Raw genomic sequence first — 26,996 nt, forward strand, 5'->3', positions numbered from 1 at the left:
GCCGCGGGGGCGGGCTCAGACCAATCAGCTGACGGGGGGGGGAGGGAGGAGGAACGAGCTCGGCGGGACATCCAACCTGACGGCGTCTGACGTCATCACGTCGCTCTCGCCGGTTGGCCTGGCATGGGCTTCCTTAGGCCGAGGCAGGCCGCCCGGACATTCATTCATTCATTCATTCATTCATTCATTCACTCACTCACTCATTCACCCACTCATTCATTCATTATAATAATAATAATAATAATGTTGGTGTTTGTTAAGCGCTTACTATGTGCAGAGCACGGGGTAGACACAAGGGAATCAGGTTGTCCCACGTGGGGCTCACCGTCTTCATCCCCATTTTCCAGATGAGGTCACTGAGGCCCAGAGAAGTGAAGCGACTTGCCCACAGTCACACAGCTGACAAGTAGCAGAGCCGGGATTTGAACCCATGCCCTCTGACTCCAAAGCCCGTGCTCTTTCCACTGAGCCACGGATAGTATTTATTGAGCGCTTACTATGCGCAGAGCACTGTACTAAGCGCTTGGAATGGACACATCGTTAACAGATAGAGACAGTCCCTTCCCTTTGATGGGCTTACGTCTAATCGGGGGAGACGGACAGACAAGAACAATAGCAATAAATAAAATCAAGGGGTTATTCATTCATTCAGTCAGTCATTCCTTCATTCATTCGTATTTATTGAGTGCCTACTATAATAATAATAATAATATTGGTATTTGTTAAGCCCTCGCTATGTGCAGAGCACTGTTCTAAGCGCTGCGGGAGATATAGGGTCATCAGGTTATCCCACGTGAGGCCGATTAATAATGTTGGTATTTGTTAAGCGCTTACTATGTGCAGAGCACTGTTCTAAGCGCTGGGGGAGATACAGGGGAATCAGATTGTCCCACGTGAGGCTCACAGTCACTCCCCATTTTACAGATGAGGTAACTGAGGCACGGAGAATAATAATGTTGGTATTTGTTAAGCGCTTACTCTATGCAGAGCACTGTTCTAAGCGCTGGGGGAGATACAGGGGAATCAGATTGTCCCACGTGAGGCTCACAGTCAATCCCCATTTTACAGATGAAGTAACTGAGGCACGGAGAATAATGTTGGTATTTGTTAAGCGCTTACTATGTGCAGAGCACTGTTCTTAGCACTGGGGTAGATACAAGGTGATCAGATTGTCCCACGTGAGGCTCACAGTCAATCCCATTTTACAGATGAGGAAACTGAGGCACGGAGAAGTGAAGTAATTGCTCTTTCCAAGCGCTCAGTACAGTGCTCTGCACACAGTAAGCACTCAATAAATACGACTGAATGAATGCTGGCGTAATAATAATAATGTTGGCATTTGTTAAGCGCTTACTGTGTGCAGAGCACTGTTCTAAGCACTGGGGTGGATATAGGGTAATCAGATTGACCCACATGAGGCTCACAGTCTTCATCCCCATTTTACAGAGGAGGGAACTGAGGCCCAGAGAAGTGACTTGCCCACAGTCACACAGTTGACAAATGGCAGAGCCAGGTTTCGAACCCATGACCTCTGACTCGCAAGCCTGGGCTCTTTCCACTGAGCCACGCTGCCAGGTTGGACACAGTCCATGTCCCACACGGGACTCACAGTCTTAATCCCCATTTTATAGATGAGGTGACTGAGGCAGAGAGAAGTCAAGCGACTTACCCAAGGTCACATAGCTGACAAGTGGAGGAGCCGGGATTAGAACCCAGGTCCTCTGACTTCCAAACTTGTGCTCCTTCCACTAGGTCAAGCTGCTTCCAACAAATTCATTCATTCATTCAATCGTATTTATTGAGCACTTACTGTGAGCAGAGCACTGGACTAAGGACTTGGAAAGAACAATTCGGCAATAAAGGGAGACAATCCCTGCCCACAACAAGCTTACAGTCTAGAAGCGGGGGAGACAGACATCAAAACAGGTAAACGACAAATATGACGGCTTGAGCCAAGTACATCTGGGACCTTGTTTTTCCAAATTTCCCCATGAAACACTGAGTCTGATGTTTCAAATTCAACAGACAAACGTCACCTCGTTTCAGGGGTTTCATGAGACCCAAGTTGATGATTTTTAAGTCTATTAAGCTAACAGAGGAAGAAAAAGATTAACCCACTTTCCGTGTCAGTCCAGCAGAACAGGGATTACTATGCTCTGCACCCAGTAAGCGCTCACTTTAAGTACCCCTCTCGACTGTTGGGGGCGGGGAATTCGTTCATTCATTCAATAGTATTTATAGAGCGCTTACTATGTGCAGAGCACTGGACTAATCGCTTGGAATGGACAATTCGGCAGCAGATAGAGACAATCCCTGCCCAATGAGGGGCTTACAGTCTAATCGGGGGAATGTGTCTGTTTATTGTTGTACTGTATTTTCCAAAGCGCCTAGAACAATGCTCTGCACAGAGTAAGCACTCAATAAATACAATGGAATGCATGAATGAATGAATACCAGTGATAATGAGGAGGAGGAGGAGCAGGATGATGACAGACCAGTAGCCCCAGACACAGTAATAATCATAATAATGTCGGTATTTGTTAAGCGCTTACTATGTGCGGAGCACTGTTCTAAGCGCTGGGGGAGATGCAGGGTCATCAGGTTGTCCCACGTGAGGCTCACGGTCTTCATCCCCATTTTACAGATGAGGGAACTGAGGCCCAGAGAAGTGAAGTGACTCGCCCACAGTCACACAGCTGACAAGTGGCAGAGCAGGGATTCGAACCCATGACCTCTGACTCCCAAGCCCGGGCTCTTTCCACTGAGCCACACTGCTTCGTGGTTCCAGGCCCTCAGGAAGCTGACAACCGAATGAGTCAGTTATTCTCCTTCTGCCCTGCTTGTCTCTTCCAAACAGTCCCTTGACATTGAATTCTCGTCAGGGTATCTTTTCACCACCAGAGACCCATCTCCACACTGGTCTCTAGTGCTCACAATCTACGCTGCCATTCACCTTTCTCTACCCCAATGCTCTCCACCTCAGGGATAACAAAAATGTTAATAATAATGACAGTAAGTGTAAGTATAATTATAGTTATTTATTAAGGGCTTACTATATTCCAAGCACTGTAATAAGGCCCGAGGTAGAGAGAAGATCTCAAGTAAAATATTGTCCCTGCTCCCCATGGGGCTCGCAGGATAAAGACCTTTCGAATACCACATTCTCTCCATTTGGAAACGGCGAATCTTAAGTCTAAAAGCTGAACTGTTGAGACAACCTGTGCTTTTCCAAGGGCCACAGATACGGGGGAAACATTGATATCATTTGAAGAGATTACATTTTCCAAACTCCTCATGAAATGATCAACTAAAAATGATGAAAGGCCTGCATGAAAGGAACCGTCACACTAAAGAGAACGGTCACTAGACAGGAAATTATAACGCCCATGTCAATTCTTCCTTCATCGCAGGTTAAGAGGGAGGAAGAACAGACAGTGAATCCCTTTTTACAGATGAGAAAACTTAAAACGGGAAGTGATTTGCCCAAGGTCACTCAGGGGGCAAGTGGCAGAGCCAGGATTAGAAACCAGGTCTTCTGACTTCCCGTCCTCTTTCCATTAGGCCTCCGGTCTAGCAGGGGAGAAAGACACTAAAATAAATTAGTGTTAGGGGGAAGCAATCAGGTATAAAGATATGTAACCTGGCTGTGGGAAAGGGATCGTGTCTACCAACTCTGTTGTAGTGCACTCTCCCAGTCGCTCTGTACAGTGCTCGGCACACAGTGGGCACGTATTCAATATGATTGACTGATTGAGAGATGAGAGATTAGGCAGGGGAGGCTTCATGGAGATGTAGGACTTTGGTGGTGGGGAGGTTGGTGGCCTGTCACATATTCATTCAACAGTATTTATTGAGCGCTTACTAGGTGCAGAGCACTGTACTAAGCGCTTGGATATGAATGGGGAGGGGAGTTCCAGGCAAGAGGGAAGTCCTGAGCAAGGGGTCCATTGCAAGAGAAATAAGATTGAGGCCCAGTTAGTGCAAGAGGAACAAAGTATGTCGGGTAGGTTGAAGTGGGAGATGAATAAAGGTGAGAAATAGCTTTGCCTAGTGCATAGAAAGCAGACCCGGGAGTCAGAAGGACCTGAGTTCTAATCCCGGCCCCCACTTGTCTGTTGCGTGACTTTGAGCAAGTCACTTCTCTGGGCTTCAGTTACCTCATCTGTAAAATGGGAAGACTGTGAGCCCCAGGTGGGACAGAGACTGTGTCCACCCCGATTTGCTCGTATCTACTACGGTGTTTGGCACAGAGGAAGCACTTTAGGGGGAGAGAGCTGACTGAATGTCTTCAAGCCGCCGGTAAGGAACTTTTGCTTGATGTGGAGATGGATGGGCGACCGTCGGAGGTTTCTGAAGAGTGGGGTGACATGCGGAACGGTTTTAGAAAATTGATCCAGGCTCCAGAGTTAATAATAATAACGTTAGTATTTGATAAGCGCTTACTATGTGCAGAGCGCTGTTCTAAGCGCTGGGGTAGATACAAGGTCATCAGGTTGTCCCACGTGAGGCTCACAGTTAATCCCCATTTTACAGCTGAGGTAACTGAGGCACAGAGAAGTTAAGTGACTTGCCCACAGTCACACAGCTGACTAGTGGCGGAGTCGGAATTCGAACCCATGACCTCTGACTCCCAAGCCCGGGCTCTTTCCACTAAGTACTGGAGTGATGGAGAAGTTGGAGGCCGGGAGGTCGGCGAGGAGACTGATGTAGCATTTGAGGCGGGATATGCTAGCGTTTGGACCAGCCCGGTGGCAGTTTAGGGGTCAGCAGCTGGACTCACGGACAGATTTAAGGGGCCATTCCATGTGTCCCGGATGTAGATGCGGGGAGGATTGTCTGCAAGGCAGCAGTGTGGCCCTCTTTGCTGGGTGACAGTGCCTAAGATCCCAGTAAAGATGGCCTTTGAGGATGTCCTATTCCCCGCACCAACCTTGGCTACCTTGGCTACTAGCCTGTTTGCGACAGTGGTCCCCGGATACCTTCCCCCTTCCCGTGTATATATGTCAACGCCTTTATTTGAGGGGGAGCCCTCAACTCCCATATCTTCAAGTGGAAAGTCTGTGTGGTTTGCCTTTCACATTTATGTAGTCTCTGCCACATGTGGGAAGGGTGGTCATTTGTCCAGACTAGTTTCCAGCCGATCTGTCCCCTGTCTGGTACGGATATGGCCCTGGTTGCCTGACTGTCCGGCGTTTTTATGTCCAGAGTCCAGCCTCCCTCCGCCATAGCTCCGGCCACCAAGCGTCAGGGCCCGGATGTGGTACCTGCGAACGGGGGTCCCGGGAGAGGTTGGAACGGGAAATCTTGTATCGACTAGCGTGGTCAGCGTCCACTACGCTCTCGCACTGCCATGGCTCTAGTTTTTGCTGCCAGTTGGTCTGCGTGCTTTTTATTTTTGGAAAATAGTCCACCGCCCAATCTGATTTTCCTGGGAAGCTCGAGGTGGATATCTGGGGTCCTCCGAGTTGGAAGACCGTACCGCCGATGGGGAGATTTTAATGACGTGGGTGGGCGTGGTCCATAAGACCAGAACACTGCGTCACTTGGCGTTACCTGGGAGAAGAAGAATAACCCGGCTGGATCCTTCCAATGAATCAGAGGGGAACGCGTCCCAGAGGTGGGAATGCAGGTCCTGGAAGCACGCTTGGGTGGTCCCTGAAAGTAGTAGTCGCAGCAGCAGTTGTAGGAATAGCAATCCAGAGATGTTACCGCTGTGTGAGTGGGAAGGTGAGTGGGAGGGCCAGAGGGAGAAGAGTGGGAGGGTAAATAGAGGGTGAGTGGAGGGCGAGAGGGAAGGTGAATGGAAGGTAAGAGGGAGAGTGAGTGGAGGATAACTAGAGGGTGAGGAAGAAGGTGAGTGGAAGGGTGACCTGAGGATGAGCGGGAGGGTGAGTGGAGGACGAATGAGAGGGTGAGTGGAGGATGAGTAGGAGGGTGAGTGGGAGGGTGAGTGGAGGATGAGAGGGAGGGTGAGTGGGGGGGTGAATGAGGGTGAGTGAAGAGAGAGCGGGATGGTGAGTAGGAGGGTGAGTGGGAGGGTGAGTGGAGGATGAGAGGGAGGGTGAGTGGGGGGGGTGAATGAGGGTGAGTGAAGAGACAGCGGGATGGTGAGTAGGAGGATGAGCGGGAGGGTTAGAGGAGGGCGAGTGGGAAGATGAAGAGGTTGAACGGAGGGTGAGTGGGGGGGTAAATGGAGGGTGAGAGGAAAGGTGAGTAGGAGAGTGAGAGGGAGGGTGTGTGGAGGGTGAGTGGGAAGGTGAGTGAAGGGTGAGTGGGAGGTTGGGAGTGGAGGGAATTTCTGGGCCTGGAGAACGGGAAGGGGACACATCTGCTGGGATCCTGGGGGTGTATTCCAAATGAAGGGGGCCTGGTGCTGGAGTTTCCAAATGCAGCATCGGGAGGCCCAAGAGCAGGGAAAATGGGTTTTTCCCCATTCAACGCCGTCGCCTTCCTGCGACTAGGGAGTCCTCTGCTGGTGAACCTCGGAAAAAAAGCCCGAACCCCTCGGGGCCGCCTTAAAAGTTCTCGTCTTCATTCAGCCAATCGGATTTCCTAAGCGCTTACTGCGTTCGGAGTACTAAGCGCTTGGGAAAATACAATACAACAATAAAGAGCGACCATCCCTGCCCACCACGAGCTCACCTCAATCACACATCCAGTCTGTCGTAAATGGAACAGAATTTTGCTGCTTAATAGATGAGGCCGTTTCTGCGGCATCAGGAATGTTTCCTTCCGCCCCCATGATAGACGTGGTATCTGTTCAGGGTTTCCATAGTGTTGGTATTTGTTAAGCGCTTACTCTGTGCAGAGCACTGTTCTAAGCGCTGGGGCAGATACAGGGTAATCTGGTTGTCCCACGTGAGGCTCACAATCTTCATCCCCATTTTATAGATGAGGTAACTGAGGCACAGAGAAGTTAAGTAACGTGCCCACCGTCACACAGCCGACAAGCGGCAGAGCAGGGATATGGTTACTTCTCGCTCTCCCAGGATTTGGGGGTTAGAGTCATTTTTTCGGATCCTGCTGAAAGAAGGTGGAAAATGAGATCTGGAAACTGCGTCCTCCCCAACCGCAGCCCGGCTGGGATCGCAGAGTCAGACGACAGGGGGGCCCCTGTCCCTTTTGGGGACATTTGTACCTGCTGCATAATCCCTGGTTTAAGTCACTAGATCTGAAACCCCAACGTTTTGCAACTTACAATGTGCTATGCACTGTACTAAGGGCTGGGGTAAAGATAAGCAGGTTGTGTACGTGGGGCTCACAGTGATTTCTAAAAGATCTATGACTTTATGAGCCGTGGTTCATCGCACCAGAACTAGTTCTCCTGGATATGTCACTTTTTAAAATGATACATGTAAATTATTCGATTCAAATCAATCATATTTATTGAGCGCTTTCTGTGTTCAGAGCACTGTACTAAGCGCTTGGGATGGTGCAATATAACACAGTTGGTAGACGCTTTCCCTGCCACGAGAGCTTACAGTCTAGAGGGACTTTAAATCAGTGGGATTGATTTAAATGATATTTAAATAATGTATATCTCCAACTTTGTTAATTTTTAGGTATGATATTATACTGCCTGTGGCATCGCAGCTTTGTCTAGTCAAAGTTCTTGGTCTTAACTTCCAAAATGCACACTAGTTTTTAGAGACGGATAGATTTCAGCCGGAGAAGCGGCGTGTCCTAGCGGATAAAGCGAGGGCTTGGGAATCAGCAGGACCCGGGTTCTAATCTCCGCTCTGCCACTTGTCTGCTGTGTGGCCTCGGGCAAGTCACTCCGATTCTCTGGAGCTCAGTTACCTCATCTGTAAAATGGGGATTACGGCTGTGAGCCCCATGTGGGTCAGGGAGTATGTCCAACCTGATGAGCTTCTATTTACCCCAGTGCTCAGTACAGTGCCTGCCACACTGCAAGCACTTAAAGACCACGAAACAAAACAAACGTTTGGAACCGATGACATCCCTCATGGAATCTAGATCCCTTTGAGAGCCAGGGTAGTTGCAAGGCAATCAGATCAAAGTCCCTGTTCCACGTGGGCCTTGCAATCTAAGAGAGAGGAAGAGCAGCCATTTTATCCTTATTTTACAGGTGAGAAAAATGCGGCCCAAACAAGTGCAGTGACTTACTCAAAGTCACTCAGCAGATAAGTGGTAGGGCTGGGATTAGAACCCAGGTCTCCCGATTCCCAGGCTTGCGTTCCTCCCATTCCGCCTCAGTGCTTCTTCCCGTGATGTCCATCTGCCTGAGTCTGTCCCACCTCGAAAGGGCAGGAACTAAGGTTCAGCTTGGCACTTCCTGCACCCGCTACTCCATAGAGTTAGGCTCCGGGAAACTGTTTCCAGTCGATTTTTATTTTTCAGAATAATAATAATGGGGTAGTGGAGGAGGTGGTGGCGTCTCAGCCTTGTGCGGCTGAGCTGGGGATGGCATGGGGTGAAGGGGGGGCCAGAGTCGGGGGCACAGGCTGCTCTATGGCTGGAGGTGAGGGGGGATTTCTCCCCAAACAGGGGCCAGTCAATCCTGGGTAGTGATTCTGAGGGCCGGTCTGGGCTGGGCCCGGTGTGGGAGCGTCAGCCCCCTTTCCTGAGGGAGGGAGGGCAGAGTTCAGGGGAGGCCAGGGGAGACTAGGGGAGACCGGGCGAGGTCTAGGAACCTTCTTTTCCTGGAGACCATCAGAGGGAGAAGAGAGAGAGAGAGAGACCCCATCTGTAGAGTGTGGGGACAGGGACATGGACAAGTTGAGCTCTGTCTTTGGAATTCTCGGATTCTCCATGCAGGGAGGGAGTCAGAGCCCGGGCACAGGCTGTCCTGTGGCCAGAGGTGAGGGAAAACTCTCCAAGCAAGCCTGGCAGTGATTCCGAGGGCCCGTCTGGATGGGGCCCAGTGTGGGAGCGTCAGTGCCTTTTCCTGAGGGTGGAAGTGTAGGGCCCAAGGGAGGCTGGGGGAGGCTGGGGAACCTTCCTTTCCTGGACGCCGTCAGAGGCAAGAGAGAGAGAACCCTCTCTCAAAGTGGGGACAGGGACAAGTTGAGTTCTGTCCTCAGGATTCTAGGATTCTCCACAGGGGGAGGGGAGAGGGGAAGGTCACAGCCCGGTCCTGAGGAGGAGGGTGCAGATGAGGCTGAAGGACAGGCCCAGCACGAGGGTCACGTAGCTGACCTCCACGTGGGCCACCCCGCCGTGATTGCACAAGTCGGCCTGGCAGCAGGCAATGGAGGCGTAGTCCCCGAAGCCGGAGGCCTTAGTGTTGGGGCAGTTCGTGTAGCACATTTTGGAGATCAGGGTCCGGCCCATCGATTCTATGTGGGGGTGGGCAGACACAACAGGGGGTGGGGGCAGGGAGACAGGGACAGGCAGAAAGAGAGAGAGAGGGAGAGGGAGACAGTCACAGGGCAGAGACAGAGAACGGGAGAGGGAGACACAGGTACCAGCAAAGACAGAAAGGTGAGAAAGACACAGGTACAGTCAGAGGGAAGCAGGAGAGAGAGACACAAGTACAGGCAGAGACAAAGATATTGCATAGGGCCAGAGATAGCGACAGAGGGAGAGACATAAAGAGACAGTGGCCAGGAGACATAGAGAGAGAGAGACAGATGCGGGAACAGAGACAGAAATACAGTCAGAGCATTGGGGAGGAAAGTCAGACAAACAGGGCCAAGAGGTGGGCATAGCAACAGAGACAGAAATAGAGAATGGCAGAGAATATTAGACAGGCTTCCTGGTGATCTGTACTGTGCTTTCTTCTCTCTTTTTTAATGGCATTTGTTAAGCGCTTACTACGTGCCAGGTACTGTTCTAAATGCTGGGGTTAGCTACAAACTAATCAGGTTGGATTAGCTAATCAGGATGTCCCATGTGGCGCTCAGAGTCTTAATCCCCATTTTTCAGACGAGGTAACTGAGGCTCAGAGAAGTCGAATGACTTGCCCAAGGTCACACAGCAGACAAGTGGCAGAGCCGGGATTGGAACCCAGGTCCTGTTGACTCCCAGGACGACGCTCTATCCATTAGGCTATGCTTTTTCTCCTCCTGTCTGGCCTGAGGGGAGAGGCTTAGGGCCACCTAGGCATATAGGCCAAACAGATCCCCTATCCCAGAGAAAGTGTTGGCCACTGGGTGATTTGGGAAAGCGATTTGCCAGCTGTTTCCAGCCCGTCCGGTTTTCAAAATCACCAGGAAGCCGCTGGATGGCCAAAACGGGAACCTTTACCACGGCTCTGGCCCACCCTGCCCCTCCTCGGCCCAGCCCGGCCCACCCCAGCCCTCCACCACCCTCCCGGGGACCAAGTCTTACTGGACGAGGCGGTGAGACAGTGGGTGGAGAATGGGGGGCAGATCACCGGCCCCCTGCAGTCATAGAAGTCTTTACACTGATGGCACTTGAGGGCGTGAGCTGTGGAACAAGCACAGGAACATCAGGGGTTGGATCAGAGGATCAGTAACCCGCGGTAGCCCAGGCGTCGACCCCAGGAGTCCGACCTAGATGTAGGCCACAGGTGTAGGCACCGGACATCTTCTCCGCGGACCTGCAGCTGCAGGACAGAATCTGCCTGGGCTTCCACCCCTGGCCCTTAGGCTGCCTAAATCTGAGAGAGGGGAGATTTGTAGCAGGGGAGGGGGAAACAACAAGGTAGGGGAATCGTTCTTGCCCAAATAGCCGAACCCATCGGTATCCGGGAGGCCCAACACTCCCCTGGGCCAGGGAGGAGGGAGGAGGCCCTTAAATCCGTCAAGCCACATGGCAAAGCTGGAAGTGGAGGCAGACAACTCTGGCCTGGGAGGAGAGCCTCCTAAATACTAATAATAGTAGCATTTAAGAGCTTACTACGTGCCAAGCACCGGGTTGGATACAAGCAATCGGGTTGGACACAGTCTCTGGCCCACATGGAGCCCACAGACTTAATCCCGTTTTACAGATGAAGTAACTGAAACCCAGAGAAGTTAAAAGTCACAAAGCAGGCAAGTGGAGGAGCCGTGATTAAAACCCAGGTCCTTCTGATTCCCAGGCCTGCGCTCTATCCACGGGTCCAAGCTGCTTCTATAATAATGATAATTCTAATAATAGCCATGGTATTTGTTAAGCATTTATGCTGTGCCAAGTTCTTCAGTGAATACAATATATGCAGTCAGACAATCCCTGTCCTACACGGGGCTCGTAAGGGGAGGGAGAACAGTCCCCATTTCACAGGGAAAGAAACTGAGGCCCAGAGAAGTTAAGTGACTTTTCCAAGGCCACCCCACCTCTTTGCACAGGTATTAGTCTGGAACTGCATCACTCTGCCTGGCAGCAGTGTAGTAATAATAGCAATTATTGAGCCCCCCGCCGGGTGCAAGGGACTTGAGAAGTTCACAGTAACTAAGAGACACATTCCCCGCCCACAAGAGGCTTAAGCTTTAACAGGAATCTCACATGCTAAAGGGGTGTGGGGATTTTGCTGTGAGCCTGGGAGAGGTGGCAAACACCCAGGAGGTGTTTAGGAAAAGCTAGCAGTCCCACCAGAGTGCACACCTCTAAGCTAGGAGAGATCAAGGCAGGGATAGAAGCATCAAAGAGCTGCCCTGCCCAACCCCTGCAATCACTTTTGCAGACTCCCCCACCCCCCAAACCCTCCTGTTCTCAGGAACACACGTAAGGGAGGAACATTGCACATTCCAAGCGCTTAGTACAGTGCTCTGCACATAGTAAGCGCTCAATAAATACTGTTGATTGAATTGAATGAACATTCCCCCTACCTCAGTTTCCTTACGTTATAGCGGACCTTTAGTGTTTCCCCTCTAGACCGTAAGCACATTGTGGGCAGGCAATGTGTCTTCCCACTCTGTTATATTGTCGTATTGAACTCTCCCAAGCACTTAGTAGAGTGCTTTGCAGGCAGTAAGCGCTCAATAAATACAACTGGTTGACTGATGAGACTATATAATAGTATAATAATGTTGGTATTAAGCGCTATGTGCAGAGCACTGTTCTAAGCGCTGGGGTAGATACAGGGTAATCAGGTTGTCCTACGTGAGGCTCACAGTTAATCCCCATTCTACAGATGAGGTAACTGAGGCCCAGAGAAGTGAAGTGACTTGCCCACAGTCACACAGCTGACAAGTGGCAGAGCCGGGAGTCGAACCCATGACCTCTCACTCCAAAGCCTTTCCACGCTGCTAGACTATATCCTTCTAGTCAGTCTAGTCTAGCCTAGTCAATCGTATTTATTGAGTGATTACTGTGTGCACAGCACTGTACCATAATGTACAGTGAAGCAGTGTGGTTCAGTGGAAAGAGCACGGGCTGGGGATTCAGAGATCATGAGTTCAAATCCCAACTCTGCCGCTTGTCAGCTGTGTGACTTTGGGCAGGTCACTTCACTTCTCTATGCCTCAGTTCCCTCATCTGTAAAATGGGGATGAAGACTGTGAGCCCCACGTGGGACAACCTGGTCACCTTGTATCCTCCCCAGCGCTTAAACAGTGCTTGGCACATAGTAAGCGTTTAACAAATCCCATTATTATTACAGGGAACACGTCTACTAATTCTACTATACTGTACTCTCCCAAGCGCTTTGTACAGAGCGCTGGACGTAGTAAGTGCTGAATAAATTGGCGCAGTGGAAAGAGCAAGGGCTTTGGAGTCAGGGCTCATGAGTTCGAATCCCAGCTCTGCCACTTGTCAGCTGTGTGACTGTGGGCAAGTCACTTCACTTCTCTGTGCCTCAGTTCCCTCATCTGTAAAATGGGGATTAAGACCGTGAGCCCCACGTGGGACGACCTGATTCCCCTGTGTCTACCCCAGCGCTTAGAACAGTGCTCTGCACATAGTAAGCGCTTAACAAGTACCAACATTATTATTAATAAATACCATCGATTGATTGGTACTTAGATTGGGAGTCCTATGGAAGACCCGATCATCCTGTACCTACCCCAGCGCCTAGTGCTGTGCTTGGCACAGAGTAAGCGCTTAACAAATACCACAATTATTGTTATTATTGATGCCTTCTCAAGAGTCCCCCAAAGAGGACCAAAACATTCTAAAACAGTGGCAAAAAAACACAGTGGAGTTTGAGGTTCATACAGCCTTATAACTGGCACAGGTAATAAAATATTTTACATTTGATTTTCTGGGTATGAATGTAAATACAGGACTTCATTTCAAGGTGGAATCTTCCCACATCCTGTTCAGCCAAAAGTCTGACCCTGTGTTAGTATATTTGGCATCACCTCGCGTCCTCCTACCTCACCCCGCTTCCCTCCTTCTACAACCCAGCCCGTACCCTGCGCTCCCCTGGCACTAACCTTTTCACTGTGCCTCCGTTTCCTCATCTCCCACTCCCTTCTGCGTCGCCCTAACTCGCTCCCTCTCCTCCTCCCCCAGCCCCACAGGACTTAATTATACATCTGTAATTTTATTTGTTTGTATTGATGCCTGTCTTCCCCCTCTAGATTGTGAGCTCATTATGTTTATTCTTGTATTGTACTTTCCCAAGCGCTTACTACAATGCTCCGCACGCAGCGTGGCTCAATGGAAAGAGCCCGGGCTTGGGAGTCATTCATTCATTCAATAGTATTTATTGAGCGCTCACTATGTGCAGAGCACTGTACTAAGCACTTGGAATGTACAAATCGGTAACAGATACAGTCCCTGCCCTTCGACGGGCTTACGGTCTTATCAAGTCAGATTGATTAATCAAGTCAAAGCTAATGAGTCAGAGGTCATGGGTTCGAATCCCGGCTCTGCCACTTGTCAGCTGTGTGACTGTGGGCCAGTGACTTCACTTCTCTCCGCCTCAATTACCTCATCTGTAAAATGGGGATTAACTGTCAGCCTCACGTGGGACAACCTGATGACCCTGTATCTACCCCAGCGCTTAGAACAGTGCTCTGCCCACAGTAAGCGCTTAATACCAACATTACTATTATTATTATTAATAAATATTATTGAACAAATGAATGAATACCACCAGGAAACCTCCTGACCTACCTCCTTTTGTGCCCCACTCTTACCTCCCAGGACCTGGGGCAGTCCCTTCGTATCTGTAGTGGATAGAGCCTGGGCATCAGAAAGTCATGAGTTCTAATCCCGGCTCAGCCACTTGCCTGCTGCGGGTCCTCGGGCAAGTCACTTCACCTCTCTGGGCCTCAGTTACTTCGTCTGTAAAATGGGGATTGAGACTGCGAGCCCCACGTGGACAGAGACTGTGCCCAACCCGATTGGCTTGTGTCCACCCCAGTGCTTAGTATAGTGCCTGGAACATAGTAAACGCTTAACAAATGCCACAATTATTATTATTATTGTTATCCCTCACTTACTCCAGTCCCCCTCTCCCCTCCCCTACCTCCAGGAAGCCCTCCCAGCTTGGCCAAAGCTGCTTCCCCGGATCCATTTCCACACTCCCACCTGGTCGTGGGGGGGGGGGGGGGGTCGCAGTTTCTGGTCATCTATCCGGCTGGGGCCAGGAGCAAACCCCTCCTGGGGGGGCCGGGCTGGGTCACACCCTGGTCCTCTGCCTCTTCCCACCCCCTGCCTCACCCACCCCCAGGAGCAGCAGAGTCCTACGGCCTGTCCTGGGATGCCTAAAGGGGAAATGGGCCAAGTCAAGAGCAGGTGCAAGAGGTCTGGCTGGGGCTGGGGGGAGTCAGGGCAGGCTCAAAGCGGGGACTGCCCCCAGCCTCTCCCCGATCCGGGGGGCAGACTTACCCCAATGCCCCCCAAAGGCAGCTGCCAGGAGAACTGCCAGGACCAGCTTCATCTTGGGGAGAATCAGGCAGAGTCCGCAGGCCCTAGCCGGGGCCCTCCTCTACCTGGGGAAGCTTTATAGCCGGACCCCACCCCGGGAGACCCCGCCTCATCCTAATCCCAGGCCCTGGGAGACCCCGCCTCATCCTAATCCCAGGCTCGGGGACATTCGCAGCTCCCCGTGAGCTCTGAGTCATGGGATAGAGGCCGTGACCCACCCACTGCGGAGGGTCAGGAAGCCTGTGGTGGCCGAGCACCCAGAATCTCCTGCTCAGCTCTGCCAGTCGCCTCCCCCAGCCTCTGGGGGGGCATCCGGGGCTACCGCAGGGGGTGGAGGGCCGGACTACGGGGAGAGGGAAGGAGAGGCCGGAGAGACGTAGCCTGGTCAAGAATGGGGTTCAGGTCCTTTCTCTGACTCTGACCCTCCTCCTTCCAAGCTGTTGCTCTTACCTAAGGCTCCCCTTCCACCCTCCCACCCCCCCCCCCCGAACCTCCCCCTTCAACCCTGCCAAGAACATTGGCCCAGCAGTCGAGTGATCTGGGTTTTAATCCTAGCTCCTCAACTTGTCTGCTGAGTGACCTAGGGCAAGACACTTACCTTCTCTGTGCCTGTTACCTCATCTCTAAAATGGGGATAAATACCCAATCTCCCCTACCCATTCTCCTTTCCCCTTAGATGGTGAGTGCAAAGTGGCTGAATTGATTACCTACCCCAGTGCTTAGTACGATGCCTGCCCAGCGCTCAGAACAGCGTTCGGCACATAGTGAGCACTTAACCGATACCATAATTATAATATAGTAAGTGCTCAGTATAGTATCGTATAGTAAGTGACCTGGGTTTTAATCCCGGCTCTGCCACTTCTCAGCTGTGTAAACTTAGGCGAGTCATTTAACTTCTCTGTGCCTCAGTTACCTCATCTGTAAAATGGGGATAAAGGCTGAGAGCCCTGGGTGGGACAAGGACTGTATTCAACCCTATTATCTTGCACCTACCCCAGCGTTTAGTATCGTGCCTGGCACACACTAAGCGCTTATCAAATACTATTTTTTAAAAAAGTGAACTGATTAAAAGGCTCATCCCTGGGTTGGGTTTCTTAAGATTGCACCTGAGGCCGGGGGGAGGGTGGACTGTGGGGGTCTGCTGGGAGCAGAGTCTGGCAGAGCAGGATGGAGAGGAAGGGGATGTTGGGAGACGGGGGTGCGGCCTAGTGAAATAGGACCTTGGCAATGGGCTCCTGCTGGTGGTTGCCCACGCCTCCGGACAGTGGTTCCAAAAGGCACACCCGCCTCCATCTCCCTTCTGCAACGAATGCCCCCCGCCTCCCCTACTCCCCTCAGGGGGCAAGGAACCTGTATGTGTGGAGCCCCCAAGTGCGAGTGGGGGCTGAGCTGAGATCCGGGAGTACCGGCTCCCAGTTTGTGCCTCTCCACCCTCATCACCTGAGCTAGCCAGGTAGGAAGCTGGAAAATACTGAAGGTGGAAGCGATGGAGGGGGAGTTATCCCCCATCTCTGGCCTCGATGCCCACCGCCAGGCCAACGGTTCTCTTCCCTCATGGATTTCACCTCCCGTCCTCTCCCACCCCCAGCTCATCCCCCGTTTTCCCCTCCAACCTTTCTGCCTGGCTCTCTGGCTTCAGAGACTCCGAGAATGGGCTGGAGAAGGAAGAGGAGGAGGAGCGATAAAGAGAGGAGGAAAAGGAGGAGGACAGGGTGACCCAGACTCCCATACTGTGATGTTTGATTCCCTCCGCCTCCCCCACCCCTTATTTCTGACCCCACACTCACAGTTCCCAGGAGTACTCGTTTCAAGCCTTGTTCCCAATGATCTCCTTGTCGAGGTTTTCCCGGCTCCAGATCCTGCCCGCTGGCTGCCTCTCTGCACTTCCTTTCCCAGCTGGAGCTGCCTCCGGTAACGAGGACGTGGTTCCTTCAGTAATTTATCCCTCTCCCGGTGGGAGTTTCAGAAATAGCTGGCAAGGTCTCGACCAGATGATAGTAATAAAAATCATGGGGATCATAATAATATTTATTAAGCTTTTACTAAACTGGAGTAGATACAATACAGTCCGAAGAGATGCAATTCATGTCCCGCATGGGGCTCACAGTCTAAGATGCTCACGGGCATTGAATCACCGTTTTACATATGCGGTAACTGAGGCACAGAGATTTGCCCAAGGTCACACAGCAGGCAAGGAGCAGGAGGTGGAATTAAAACACAGGTCTCCTGACTCCTACCCTGTACTCTATCCATTAGGTCATCCTGCTTCTCCTAGTGGAGATCTAGTCCATCCCTGGGCATCTGTGATCTCAGATTAGTAGAAAAGGAAGGCAGCGTGTCCAGTGAAAAGATCATCTACCTGAAAGTGAGGAAACCAGGGCTTTAATCCCAGCTCTGCCACTGGCCTGCTGGGTGACTCTGGACAAGTTACTTAACCTCTCTGGGCCTCAGTTTCTTCATCTGTAAAATGGAGATTGAAATACCTGCTCTCCCTTCCCACACAGTCCCAAGTCCCACTGAAGCAGAGACTCTGTCCGATCTGCTTATATCCGCCCCAGCACTTAGCACGGTGCTTGGCACATAGTAAGCACTTAAAAAGCACGACATTATTACTATTATATCACCATTATTCTCATCATTACTCAACTTCTCTGGGCCTCAGTTCCCTCCCTGATAAAATGAGGATAAAATTCTTGCTCTTCCTCCCTCTTATATTGCAAGCCCCATATGGGATAAGACCTGTGTTCGGTTTGATTGATCTTGGCCCGGAGATGAACACACAGTAAGTATTCAATAAATGCCATAATTATTACCGTGAACCACGGCTAATCAGACATCAAATGGACCAAAGCTGCCAAGGCTGTCACTGTGAGACACTGTGAGTGAGCCAGGAGCCGACTGGGGTGAAGAAAGTCCCCAGTTGAATACCGAGCATCGTTTGCTTGGCACTGACTTAATGCTGCGGTGGATACAAGATAAACCATCCAGGATCGGCAAACCTTCCGGCCCAGGAGAAAGGCAGGCAGGCGCCAGGCCTGGATCTGCCTGTCTGGGGGCGTTGGCTGACGGGAATGCCTTTCACTCACAATCCTCTCTGCCCAGGTCTCTTATGCCGCTCTCCATGTGGGCTCCTGCCCTTGGAGTCCTGTGCATGTTGAACTCTGGGGTACTTTCAAGGGTTGAGAAGAAGCACGTGAAGCCACAGGGAATCCAGACACTTTGGGGGAGCAGAAGGACCCTCCAAATGTCTTCTTGTCCATTACGGTATTTGTTAAGTGCTTACTACGTGCAGAGCACTGTTCTAAGCGCCGGGCTAGATACGGGGTAATCAGATTGTCCCACGTGGGGCTCACAGTTTTTTAATCCCCATTTTTACAGATGAGGTAACTGAGAAGTGAAGTGACTTGCCCAAGGTCACACAGCAGACAAGTGGCGGAGCCGGGTTTCGAACCCCACGACCTCTGACTACCAAGCTCGTGCTCTTTCCACTAAGCCACGCTGCTTCTCAGCTCTTCTCCTCCTGCTTTCACCGTGAGCTCCACGTGGAAGTTGGACAGTGTCCAATCGATTTAAATCGTATCTACTTCCCCGGGCTTAGTATATTGCTTGGCACATATTGAGCGCTTAACAAGTGCCTAACAAGAAGCGGCGTGGCCCAGTGGATAGAGCACAGGCCTGGGAGTCAGAAGGACCTGGGTTCGAATCCCTGCTCAGCCACTTGTCTGCTATGTGATTTTGGACAAATCGCCTACCTTCTCTTTGCCTCAGTTACCTCACCTGTAAAATGGGGAATAATCAATCATATTTACTGAGTGCTTACTGTGTGCAGAGCACTGTACTAAGCACCTGGGAGAGCACAATGTAAGAGTGTAACCGACATATTCTCTGCCCGATAAGACTGTGAGCCCCATCTGGAATAGGGACTGCGCCCAACCTGATAAAACTGTATCCACCCCAGTGCTTAGTACAGTGCTCGGAACAGAGTGGATGCTTAAAAGCAATAAAAAGTGCTCCCTGCCCATGTTTCCTCTGCCTCACGGATCTTTTTTGCAGACCAGGTCTTCCCAGTTCAAGAAAATTGAGGTCTCGGCATTACCCAAATTTTCCCAAAGTATCAGAATAATTTAATTATTTTGACCAGAATGCTCCTCCTTGTAATTCCTGCCCACAGTCCAGCTGGACCATTCAGGATGAGAAAAGACCCTTTATCTTCTTTAGGCCTATAATAATCTGGATAATTGCCCAAAACTCCATTTCACCCAGATGTTATAGCTCTGAACAGTCCACAAGGCAGACACCAAGAGAAGAAGACTTACAGTGTCCTCAATTCACCAGGCCAGAAAGGGCCTTCAGGGACATCAAATCCTTCCCCCCCGCCCCACTAATAGTGTAAGTTTAGGACCTGCTTCGCAGAGGTCTCTGGGATAGTTCTGTCTGGGACCCAACTGGATCAAAAAGGAAAACCACAGTAGAAAGTTTTCATCACGTTTTGCCAATTCCCCCCCAGCGTAGGGTGAGACGGCAGGGCCAGCCACCGCCCAAACCCCCCTGGGGCCGGGGAGTCTCCACTGGCACCAGCCCCATCCTCTTCCCGCCACTGAGCCGCCTCACGGCAGGGCAGGATAGGACACGCCGCCAAGTTCCTCGCCAGAATGGGAACTGGCAGGACAGCGGTGGGGAGGGGCAAGGAATTGTCTCCTTTTGCAGGTGGGGAAAACGAGGCCCCAGAGGTTAAGTACTTGACCGGAGGGGACACAGCACGTGCGGAGGGAAGGTTGGGAGCGGGCACCAGGCCTCCTGGCTTCCAAATCCAGCCTTCGGTGTGGGGTTTTATCTTGATTCTCTCTTGAGGTAGGGCCCGGCCTGTCTGCCTCGCATCTGCCTGCCTTGATTGCCTTCTGCAAGGTTGGGAGGAGGGAGGAAGGCTTTCAAGAGCCCAATTTGGGGGCCTAAGGTTGGTCACAAGATGAGGGACTGGTGACAAAGAGGGACACCACTTCCTACTGACTGCACGCTGGTCATGCAACGGCTCTGACTCAACTCCTGGACACTGATGACCCTTGACCAAAGGGCCCGGACACAGAAAAATAGCAGGAGGGGACAGGATGAAGACAGGGTGGGTCTTCAAACCCAGTAGGGAAGGGAGGAAGGAAAGGAAGGGAAGGGAATACCGTGACCACTATTCTCCCAGGGGGACTCAACGGAAACTAAGGCTTGCGGTTGGGGTGTCTGCGGAGCAAGTCGACACGGGTTTGGTGGTCCGGGGAAGGTCCTCAGAGGCCCCCTTCAGAGACTGGGATTGGCAGGCTAGACGGAATTTCCTCAGACCTTTCCTTCTTGGAGGAGACTCTAAACAACTGGAGCCACACTCACTTGTGAGTGTGAGAGTTCTGGAGAAGGTGTCAGGCCCAGACTCCACTTCTCCCCATTCTTCAGCTGGGAACACTGAAGCCTAGATCAGGAGCTGCGGAAAACAACAAAAAAGGATGGGACGCGAAAGAGGGGTCAAAGAGATTGAGGAGAAGAGGGAGGAGGAGAACCTCTCCCTCCTCCTTCAGCTGTAGCTCAGACTCAACTCTAGACTCATGTTTCCATCCTGGATGCCGCTGCTTCCCTCTGACACCTGCCGGGAACCGGATGAGGGAATGATTCCTTTGCAGATGGTGGGATGGGCTCCCCAGCGGGTTGGCTTTGGGGTTCCCCTGACTCCCCTCGCCGATGGTGGGGAGGGCGGAAGCTGGGGCAGAGAACTCAGCCAGCTTTCCGATTCTCTCTACGGCCCCGGGCCCCCGCTCCAACTCCCCAGGCTGGTCTACCCGATTCTGCCCGCCTCCACCCTCTCCTCCAGACCCTTCCCCTCCCAGGTTTCCAGCAAGCTACCACCATACTGTGCCCCTCATCCCCAGGATCCTGTGCCCTTTGACCCATCTCCTCAGGGTTCTCTGTCCCTTAAGTGTAACCCTCTTCCTAACCAGCCCCTCCGCACACTCCTCTCAGCCTCAGACCTAAAGCCACCTCGCAGTAGGCTCTGTATCTCCCACCCAGGTCAGGTGTGACCCTGTGGCAACGTGCAAACACGGGCTCGGGTGTGGTCGTGGGTCTTGAGTGAATGTCCGCGATCACAGGTGAGCATGTGTCATGTGGGAAGGTGTGATAGTGTTTGACCATGTGTGATAATACCTGACGTGAACACGTGGATCCTGTGCGTTACTGCTTGTTCCACCTGTGGCGTGTACACCTTTGGCCTTCAATTCCGGCAAGATGAAAATTCTAAACGCATGCAAGTTTGAAGCTGCTTAGTGTTTCTCAAGCACTGGGTCGGGGAAGGGAGGGAACCCCGGAACCTCCAGAATCTCCCGGGAGCCCCTGGGGTCAGGGGCACGTGAGGGCTTGGGTTGGGCAGGCTTGGTTGCCCAAAAGGAGTCACGTTGGCTCCCGGATCTCCCGGGCCCCAGGCCACCCTTGGCAGCCCCCCTTCCTGGGGATGGACGCAACAGTGGTCGGCCATCCTGGACAGGCTAGGAAGGCACCCCGTGGTCACCCTCGAGCCGGTGCAAGACCCCGCCACAACCTGGCAGTTTGGGAGGGAGGATGGAGGGGCAGGGAGACTCTGGTCCAGGTGCCCGGTCCCCTTGGTCCGGGGGCAGTCCAGCAGCCCTGTGTAGCCCCCCCTGACACTAGCTGCTTCCCCAGCACCCTCTCTCTGGCTGTCCAGCTGAAACAACCCCATGGAGCATCCATTACTGTTGTCCGGGGTTCCCTGACAAGGCACAGGTGGGGTTGGGGCAGGCCTGTCCTTTGAACAACTGCGACCTCTGACTCCCTCAGAGTCAAGAATGGCTTCTCGGGGCAGTGGGAGGCGAGGGGTTTCTCCTCCCAAAGGTGAGAGTCCGTGCTGTCTGAGGGCCTGGAACAGGATGCCTTCAACAAAGAGCGAGCTTAGAGATGGGTCCTGCCCCAAACCAGACAGATGTGGCCAAAGAGGCTCCTTCAGAGTCCTGGTCCTCAGGGGCACTGAGCTTCTCGATCCCAGGACCCGGAGTGGGACACCCGGCCACATACCACGGCCGAGAGCCTGCTCTAAGGAAACAGAGGCCAGCATCCTCCAAGGGTTCACCAATCAAAACCAGCAACTCAGGGCATCCTGGGGGGCCCGAGTCCTGAGGAAACCCAGCCTCAAAGTCTTCTCTCCTGGCCAACTGGTGGTGGTGACCCATAAGGGCCGCGGAGGGCAACTTTGGGGATCCCGGCCATCTTGGGCCTCCACTCTAGATGTGGAGGTTGGGTCGACCATTTTGAAAAGGATCTTGATTCAGATCGGCACAGCCCGGTTGGGAATACTGGGGGGGCCTGGCGAACTGGAGGGGTGCCCCCTTGGTTTTCCGAAAAGCTCTAGGACATCACACACACACACCCGCCCTCCGCCCCGCCAACCACGGCAGGTTGGGTCCCAGAGGGCAGCTACTATAGGATCCTAGAAGAGAGTTCAAGGCAGCTCCCTTCGACTCCTAGTTGGCTGGAGACTTTCGGAGGGCTGGAATTGGCACGATTTGTAGAGGAATAGCAGCGAAGAGGTTCGGGGGTTTGGGAAAAGGCAGAGGAGGAATCATACAGAGTCGGGGGGAGGGGGACCAGGCTTCTCGCTCCCCAGTCTGACTCTCCCCACATCGGGAGAGTGGGGACGTTGGGGGGACTGACCCCGGAGACCAGCCGGGGAGAGAGAGAGGGAAGCAGAGTTGCTGAGACCCCCGTGAGGGATATCGGGATGTCAGGGTCGGCTTCTCCCAGGGAGAACTCTCAGCCGAGGTCTCGGGGGGAAGGCAAAGTCACCGACTCCCTCCCGGTCTCTTCACTGCCCGGCCCAGAGGAGCGTGCAGAGCAGGCTGGCGAACACTCCGAGCCCCAGGGTGACGGGGCTGCTTTGTGCAGGGGTTGCCCCGTTGCACAGGTCGTACTGGCAGCAGGTCACGTGGGTGGCATACTTGGTGTAGATGTCTTCCACCGTCGGGTAGCACTTGGGGACACAGGACTTGGATACCAGGATGCGGGTCGGGGTCTGGTCTGAACACGACAGGGAGGAAGGCGGTTTCATAATGATCCTCTGTGCATGGGGGGCAGCACAATTCACCGGTCCCCCGAGATCCCCAGGGGAGAAGGCAGGGTTGTTGGTTTTTTTTCCCCAGATGCCCAGAAAAGTTGAGTGACTTGTCCCAGGTCACTCAGCACATAGCTGGGATGAGAAGTCAGACTCCCAACGTTCAGGGTACTTTTTACTGACTTTAAGCCCAACGGCCTGGGGATTTGTGTTTGGGGGGGGGGGGGATCCCCAACAAAGAAGGCCCCACCGAACGCTGTAACTGAGGCCACAGGGGACTCCTAAGCTTCTAAATCTGGAAGGGAGAATTTGGGGTTCCTTTAAAGGGGGTGGCACCTTCCCCAGTACCATATATAATTGAAAATGCTTGAGAGCAAGGGTCTAGTCTATTAAACTCTATTGCGCTCTCCCAAATATTTAGCACAGTGCTCTGTGCACAGTTCCTTGAGGGCAGGGATTGTGTCCACTAACTCTTGCACTCTCCCAAGTGCTCAGCACAGTAGGGAAGCAGCATGGCTCAGTGGAAAGAGTCTGGGCTTGGGAGTCAGAGGTCATGGGTTCGAATCCCAGCTCTGCCACCTGTCAGCCGTGGGACTGTGAGCAAGTCACTTCACTTCTCTGGGCCTCAGTGACCTCATCTGGAAAATGGGGATGAAGACGGTGAGCCCCACGTGGGACAACCTCATTCCCCTATATCTACCCCAGTGCTTAGAACAGTGCTCTGCACATAGTAAGCGCTTAACAAATACCATAATTATTATTATTACTCTGCACACAGTAGACTGTAGGTAGACTGAGCTTTCTCAGAGAGGTTACGGATTACCTCAGTCTGCCCATTTTTAACGCTTATACACTTCTGCAATTATCTATTTGATTATTTGATTAGTCTCGTGAATATTTTGACATCCCCCGGAATAAGAGTGTAAGCTGCTTGTGGGCTGATGACGCATCGATTCTTTGTTTCTAATTTCCTGAGCACCCAATAGAGTTCATCTCCCCCAGCGGGTGCTCAGCCTACTGCCATATTTGAAAAGGGAATGGGCAGCAATCTCTCAGTAGCTGTTTGAAGGCAGGTGGATGGCTCCTAGGGGGCTTCCCCAGGCCCAGGATGTCTGGCGTAGCCTGGAGGGGAGGGGAGTCCCCCTGTCCCACTCCCCCAAACTCCCAGCTCCTCCCCCTTATTCCCAGGAAATGCGAGGAGGAGCCTCACTCACACGTGCGGGTGGTCATACAGTGGGTGACCAGGGCCGGGCACCGCATGGGCTGCATGCAGTTGTTTGGGTGGCTGCACACGTGGCACTGGAGGGCATGGGCTGCAATACAGAACACAGGCACGGATTAAACTACTCCCTAGCCCCAGGAGTTAACCCATCAGCGGTCTCACTGCCCTCTCTCATGCCCCCCTCCGTGTCTCCTTCGGGTCACCCCACAATGGCAGGAGACAGCCCTGTCCCTCCCCGCACCCCCCTACCTCCACAGATCACCACTGCACATGGTGAGTACTTAAAACAGACTGCAGTTATTATTAAAGGAAGAGAGGGTTCACTGTGCATCTATCTCCTCCTTACCTGTAATTCGTGCAGAGTCTCCTCTGCTTGATTGCAGGTCTCTTGAGAGCAGGGATCATTTCTCTATGAACTCTCTCTCTCGAGCTCTTAGTTCAGTGCCGGGCACAGAACGAGTCGTTCGATAAATGCTACCGACTGACTGACTGTCAATCCTAGACAGCGGGGATCACGTCTACTAATTTGTACTTTCCGGGTGCTCCGTGCACAGTGAGTTACTCAATAAATACCTCTGATTGATTGATCGATTTTGGAGGGAGGGGAATGGACAAGATGACCCTGAGAGGAGTGTGGGATGCATGGAAGGCTTCATGGAGAAGTGGATGGGGTGAGGGGAGGTGACATGCTATTGGTCCCACCTCTCCTCCCTGGCCAGAGAGCCCAGCCCCAAGCCCCCCCGCAGCTCCCAGCTGGCCCACTCCCTGGGGGCAGGAGAGGGGTGAGGAGAGCTGGAGAAGAGCTGGAAAAACAACCCCTCACCTGTCCTAGATCTCCCCACCCCACGCGTGTCTGGCCGGCAGGCCGGGCTCCTCACCGAGCTGCAGGCCGGCAGCGGCCCCTAGGAAGATGGTGAGCAGCAGCCTCATCATTCAGCAGTCCAAGAGTCCAGGCAGGATGGCAGGCCCAGCTCCTGATGGCAAATGCTCCCCGTCTCGTCTCCCTGGGCCCTTCGCTGCTTGGGGAGAAGCCCGTCCCCGCCTGTGAGGGGAGAGACGAGCGGTCGGCCACCCGGGGAGTGGCTGGTGCCACGCTTGCCGCGGGGAGTGGGGCAGAAAGAACATCGCCAAGGGGAGAGGGGTGGAGAGCCGGGAGGGGGCAGCTCGAAGAGGTGGCCGGGGACAGGCTGGGAGCTAAGAGTAGCGCTGAATCAGCACCTCCAAGACTCCCAAGTCTTTGCGCCCAGGGCAAGAATCAGCCGCCCTCCCTCTCCTCCTCACCTTCTTCCACTCTTGTCTCTTGGCACCTTTCTTCCTAGGAGCTCTGGCCTTTCCCTCTCTTCCCCCTTCCCTTGACCATTCTCACCTCTACACCGGCCCCTGCCCCTCTCCGGCCCGTAACGCCCGGCCTCCAACACCCAGCCCCTTTTCTCTGCTGCCCGGCATTGTCGGGTTGGGCAGGCCCAGCCCCTCCTGCTCTTTTTCTCCCTTGAGGGTGTCATCTCTCCAGGGGTTTGGAATCTCCCCTTTGGCTGGATGGGTTGGGGTCCTTCCAGGTCCCTCCTCTGGGCCTCACTGCTCCCCCCCTCCACCTCCAGGGCCTAGGCACCCAAGGGGGCCTGGAACCGAGTCGGTTCCTCGCAGCGGCCCCGTCCCACGCGGGAGGAAAGGTGGGTATCTCGGTTGGAATCGACCCAGACCCTGGATTGGGCAGGATGGGGACCCCCTCGTAATCACCCTCCTAGAGGGAGGAGGCCTAGCTGGGCCGGGCAGCGGCGCCCGCTGGCAGCCCCACCTCCAGCCCCACCTCCCCTCGCCTTGGCGGAGCAGGCCTTGTTTGGGCATGCGGTAACGAGGGGATCGGAATGCCGCCCGGGATGCCACCCGCAAGCATCATGAGACCGTCGGCCCTGCCGGGCCACATTCTCGGCCCAGGGATCAAAGGCCGAGCCAGGAGTCCCAATTAACCCCAGCCCAGGGAAGACCTGTGCTCCCATTCCGCAGGCTCCAACGTCAAGGCCCGGAGATAACAAGACAGGGGATGTCGCGGCGCCCTCAGCACCAAGGGTCGGGGAGCAGAATCCTCAGAGGCCTCCAGGGAGTTGCTTCCCTCCCCTCCCCTCCCGATGTCCTGTGAGAGGGTCTCCCGGGGAGCCCGGCCCCCTCCCCAGAGTCCCTTGCTCAGTCTGATGCCCTCTGATGTGTCAGACACTGCGCTGTGCTTGGGTAGACAGACACTAGCCAAGTTGGAAACTGTCCAGGTCGCACTTGCAACTAAGGAAACTGAGGCCCAGAGAAGTAAGCGACTTGCCCAACCAGGCAGAGTCCCAGTTTAGGCAGAATAGGAGAGAGGGGGATGGGGATGGAGCTGGAGCGGGAGATGCGGGGGGGAAAGGAGGGAGAGAACAGATGGGGGAGGAGTAAGCTAGGATTACTGGGCTCCATGGCCACCCTGGCCTGGGGGACGGGGAAGCAGCACGGCCTAGTCGAAAGGGCACAGGCTTGGGAGTCAGGGGACGTGAGTTCTAACCCCAGCTCCGCCACCTGCCTGCTGCGTGACCTCGGTCAAGTCCTCTGTGCCTCAGTTCCCTCATCTGGAAAACAGAGATTAAGACAGTGGGCCCCGTGCGGGACAGGGACCGTGTCCAACTCGATCTGCTTTGCACCCACCCCACCGCTTAGTAGGGTACCTGGCACATACCAAATGCTGCGTTCGGTCATCAGAGCCGTACTCCCCCGCACCCGTCCGGACGGGTGCGTGACCACAGCCTCCGCATCCTCCTCCCTTCCCCCCGGGGTTTTCCGGGGCTCGGCCCGCGACCCCTGCCAGTCCTGGGCTGTGCCAGCTGCCGCAGTGGGCTGGGCCCGCGGCTCTTCTGGGCCAGAGACCAAATTGGCAGGGAGAGGGACGGGCCCTGGGCGCTGCAGAGGAGGGGACAGGAGGGAAGGAGAAAGGAG

At 53.4% G+C, this 26,996-nt stretch overlaps 1 protein-coding gene across 1 annotated transcript; it reads right to left on the reverse strand.

Moving 5' to 3' along the window:
* Positions 1-8,334: 8,334 nt before the first annotated feature.
* On the reverse strand, positions 8,335-26,996 carry LOC100082309. The gene is made up of 10 exons (XM_039911930.1): positions 26,740-26,996; positions 24,917-25,080; positions 24,031-24,129; positions 22,704-22,782; positions 20,844-20,991; positions 14,683-14,734; positions 14,321-14,382; positions 10,479-10,692; positions 10,294-10,392; positions 8,335-9,299 (listed from the first exon to the last, which is right to left on the reverse strand). The coding sequence occupies exons 2-10, from the start codon at positions 24,969-24,971 to the stop codon at positions 9,085-9,087; spliced, it is 1,023 nt and encodes a 340-aa protein (XP_039767864.1). The 5' UTR covers positions 24,972-25,080; positions 26,740-26,996; the 3' UTR covers positions 8,335-9,084.

This window comes from Ornithorhynchus anatinus, chromosome 4 (assembly GCF_004115215.2).
Source record: "Ornithorhynchus anatinus isolate Pmale09 chromosome 4, mOrnAna1.pri.v4, whole genome shotgun sequence".
NCBI classification, from domain to species: Eukaryota; Metazoa; Chordata; class Mammalia; order Monotremata; family Ornithorhynchidae; genus Ornithorhynchus; species Ornithorhynchus anatinus.

Bases quoted from the DNA above. Each gene is read 5' to 3' on its own strand.
- LOC100082309 (XM_039911930.1), bottom strand. From the start codon at position 24,971: ATGATGAGGCTGCTGCTCACCATCTTCCTAGGGGCCGCTGCCGGCCTG. The intron at 24,130-24,916 runs GTGAGGAGCCCG...TCTGTATTGCAG, and splicing joins CGCTGCCGGCCTGCAGCTCG to CCCATGCCCTCCAGTGCCAC. The intron at 10,393-10,478 runs GTCGGACTCCTG...CTTGTTCCACAG, and splicing joins CACCTGTGGCCTACATCTAG to CTCACGCCCTCAAGTGCCAT.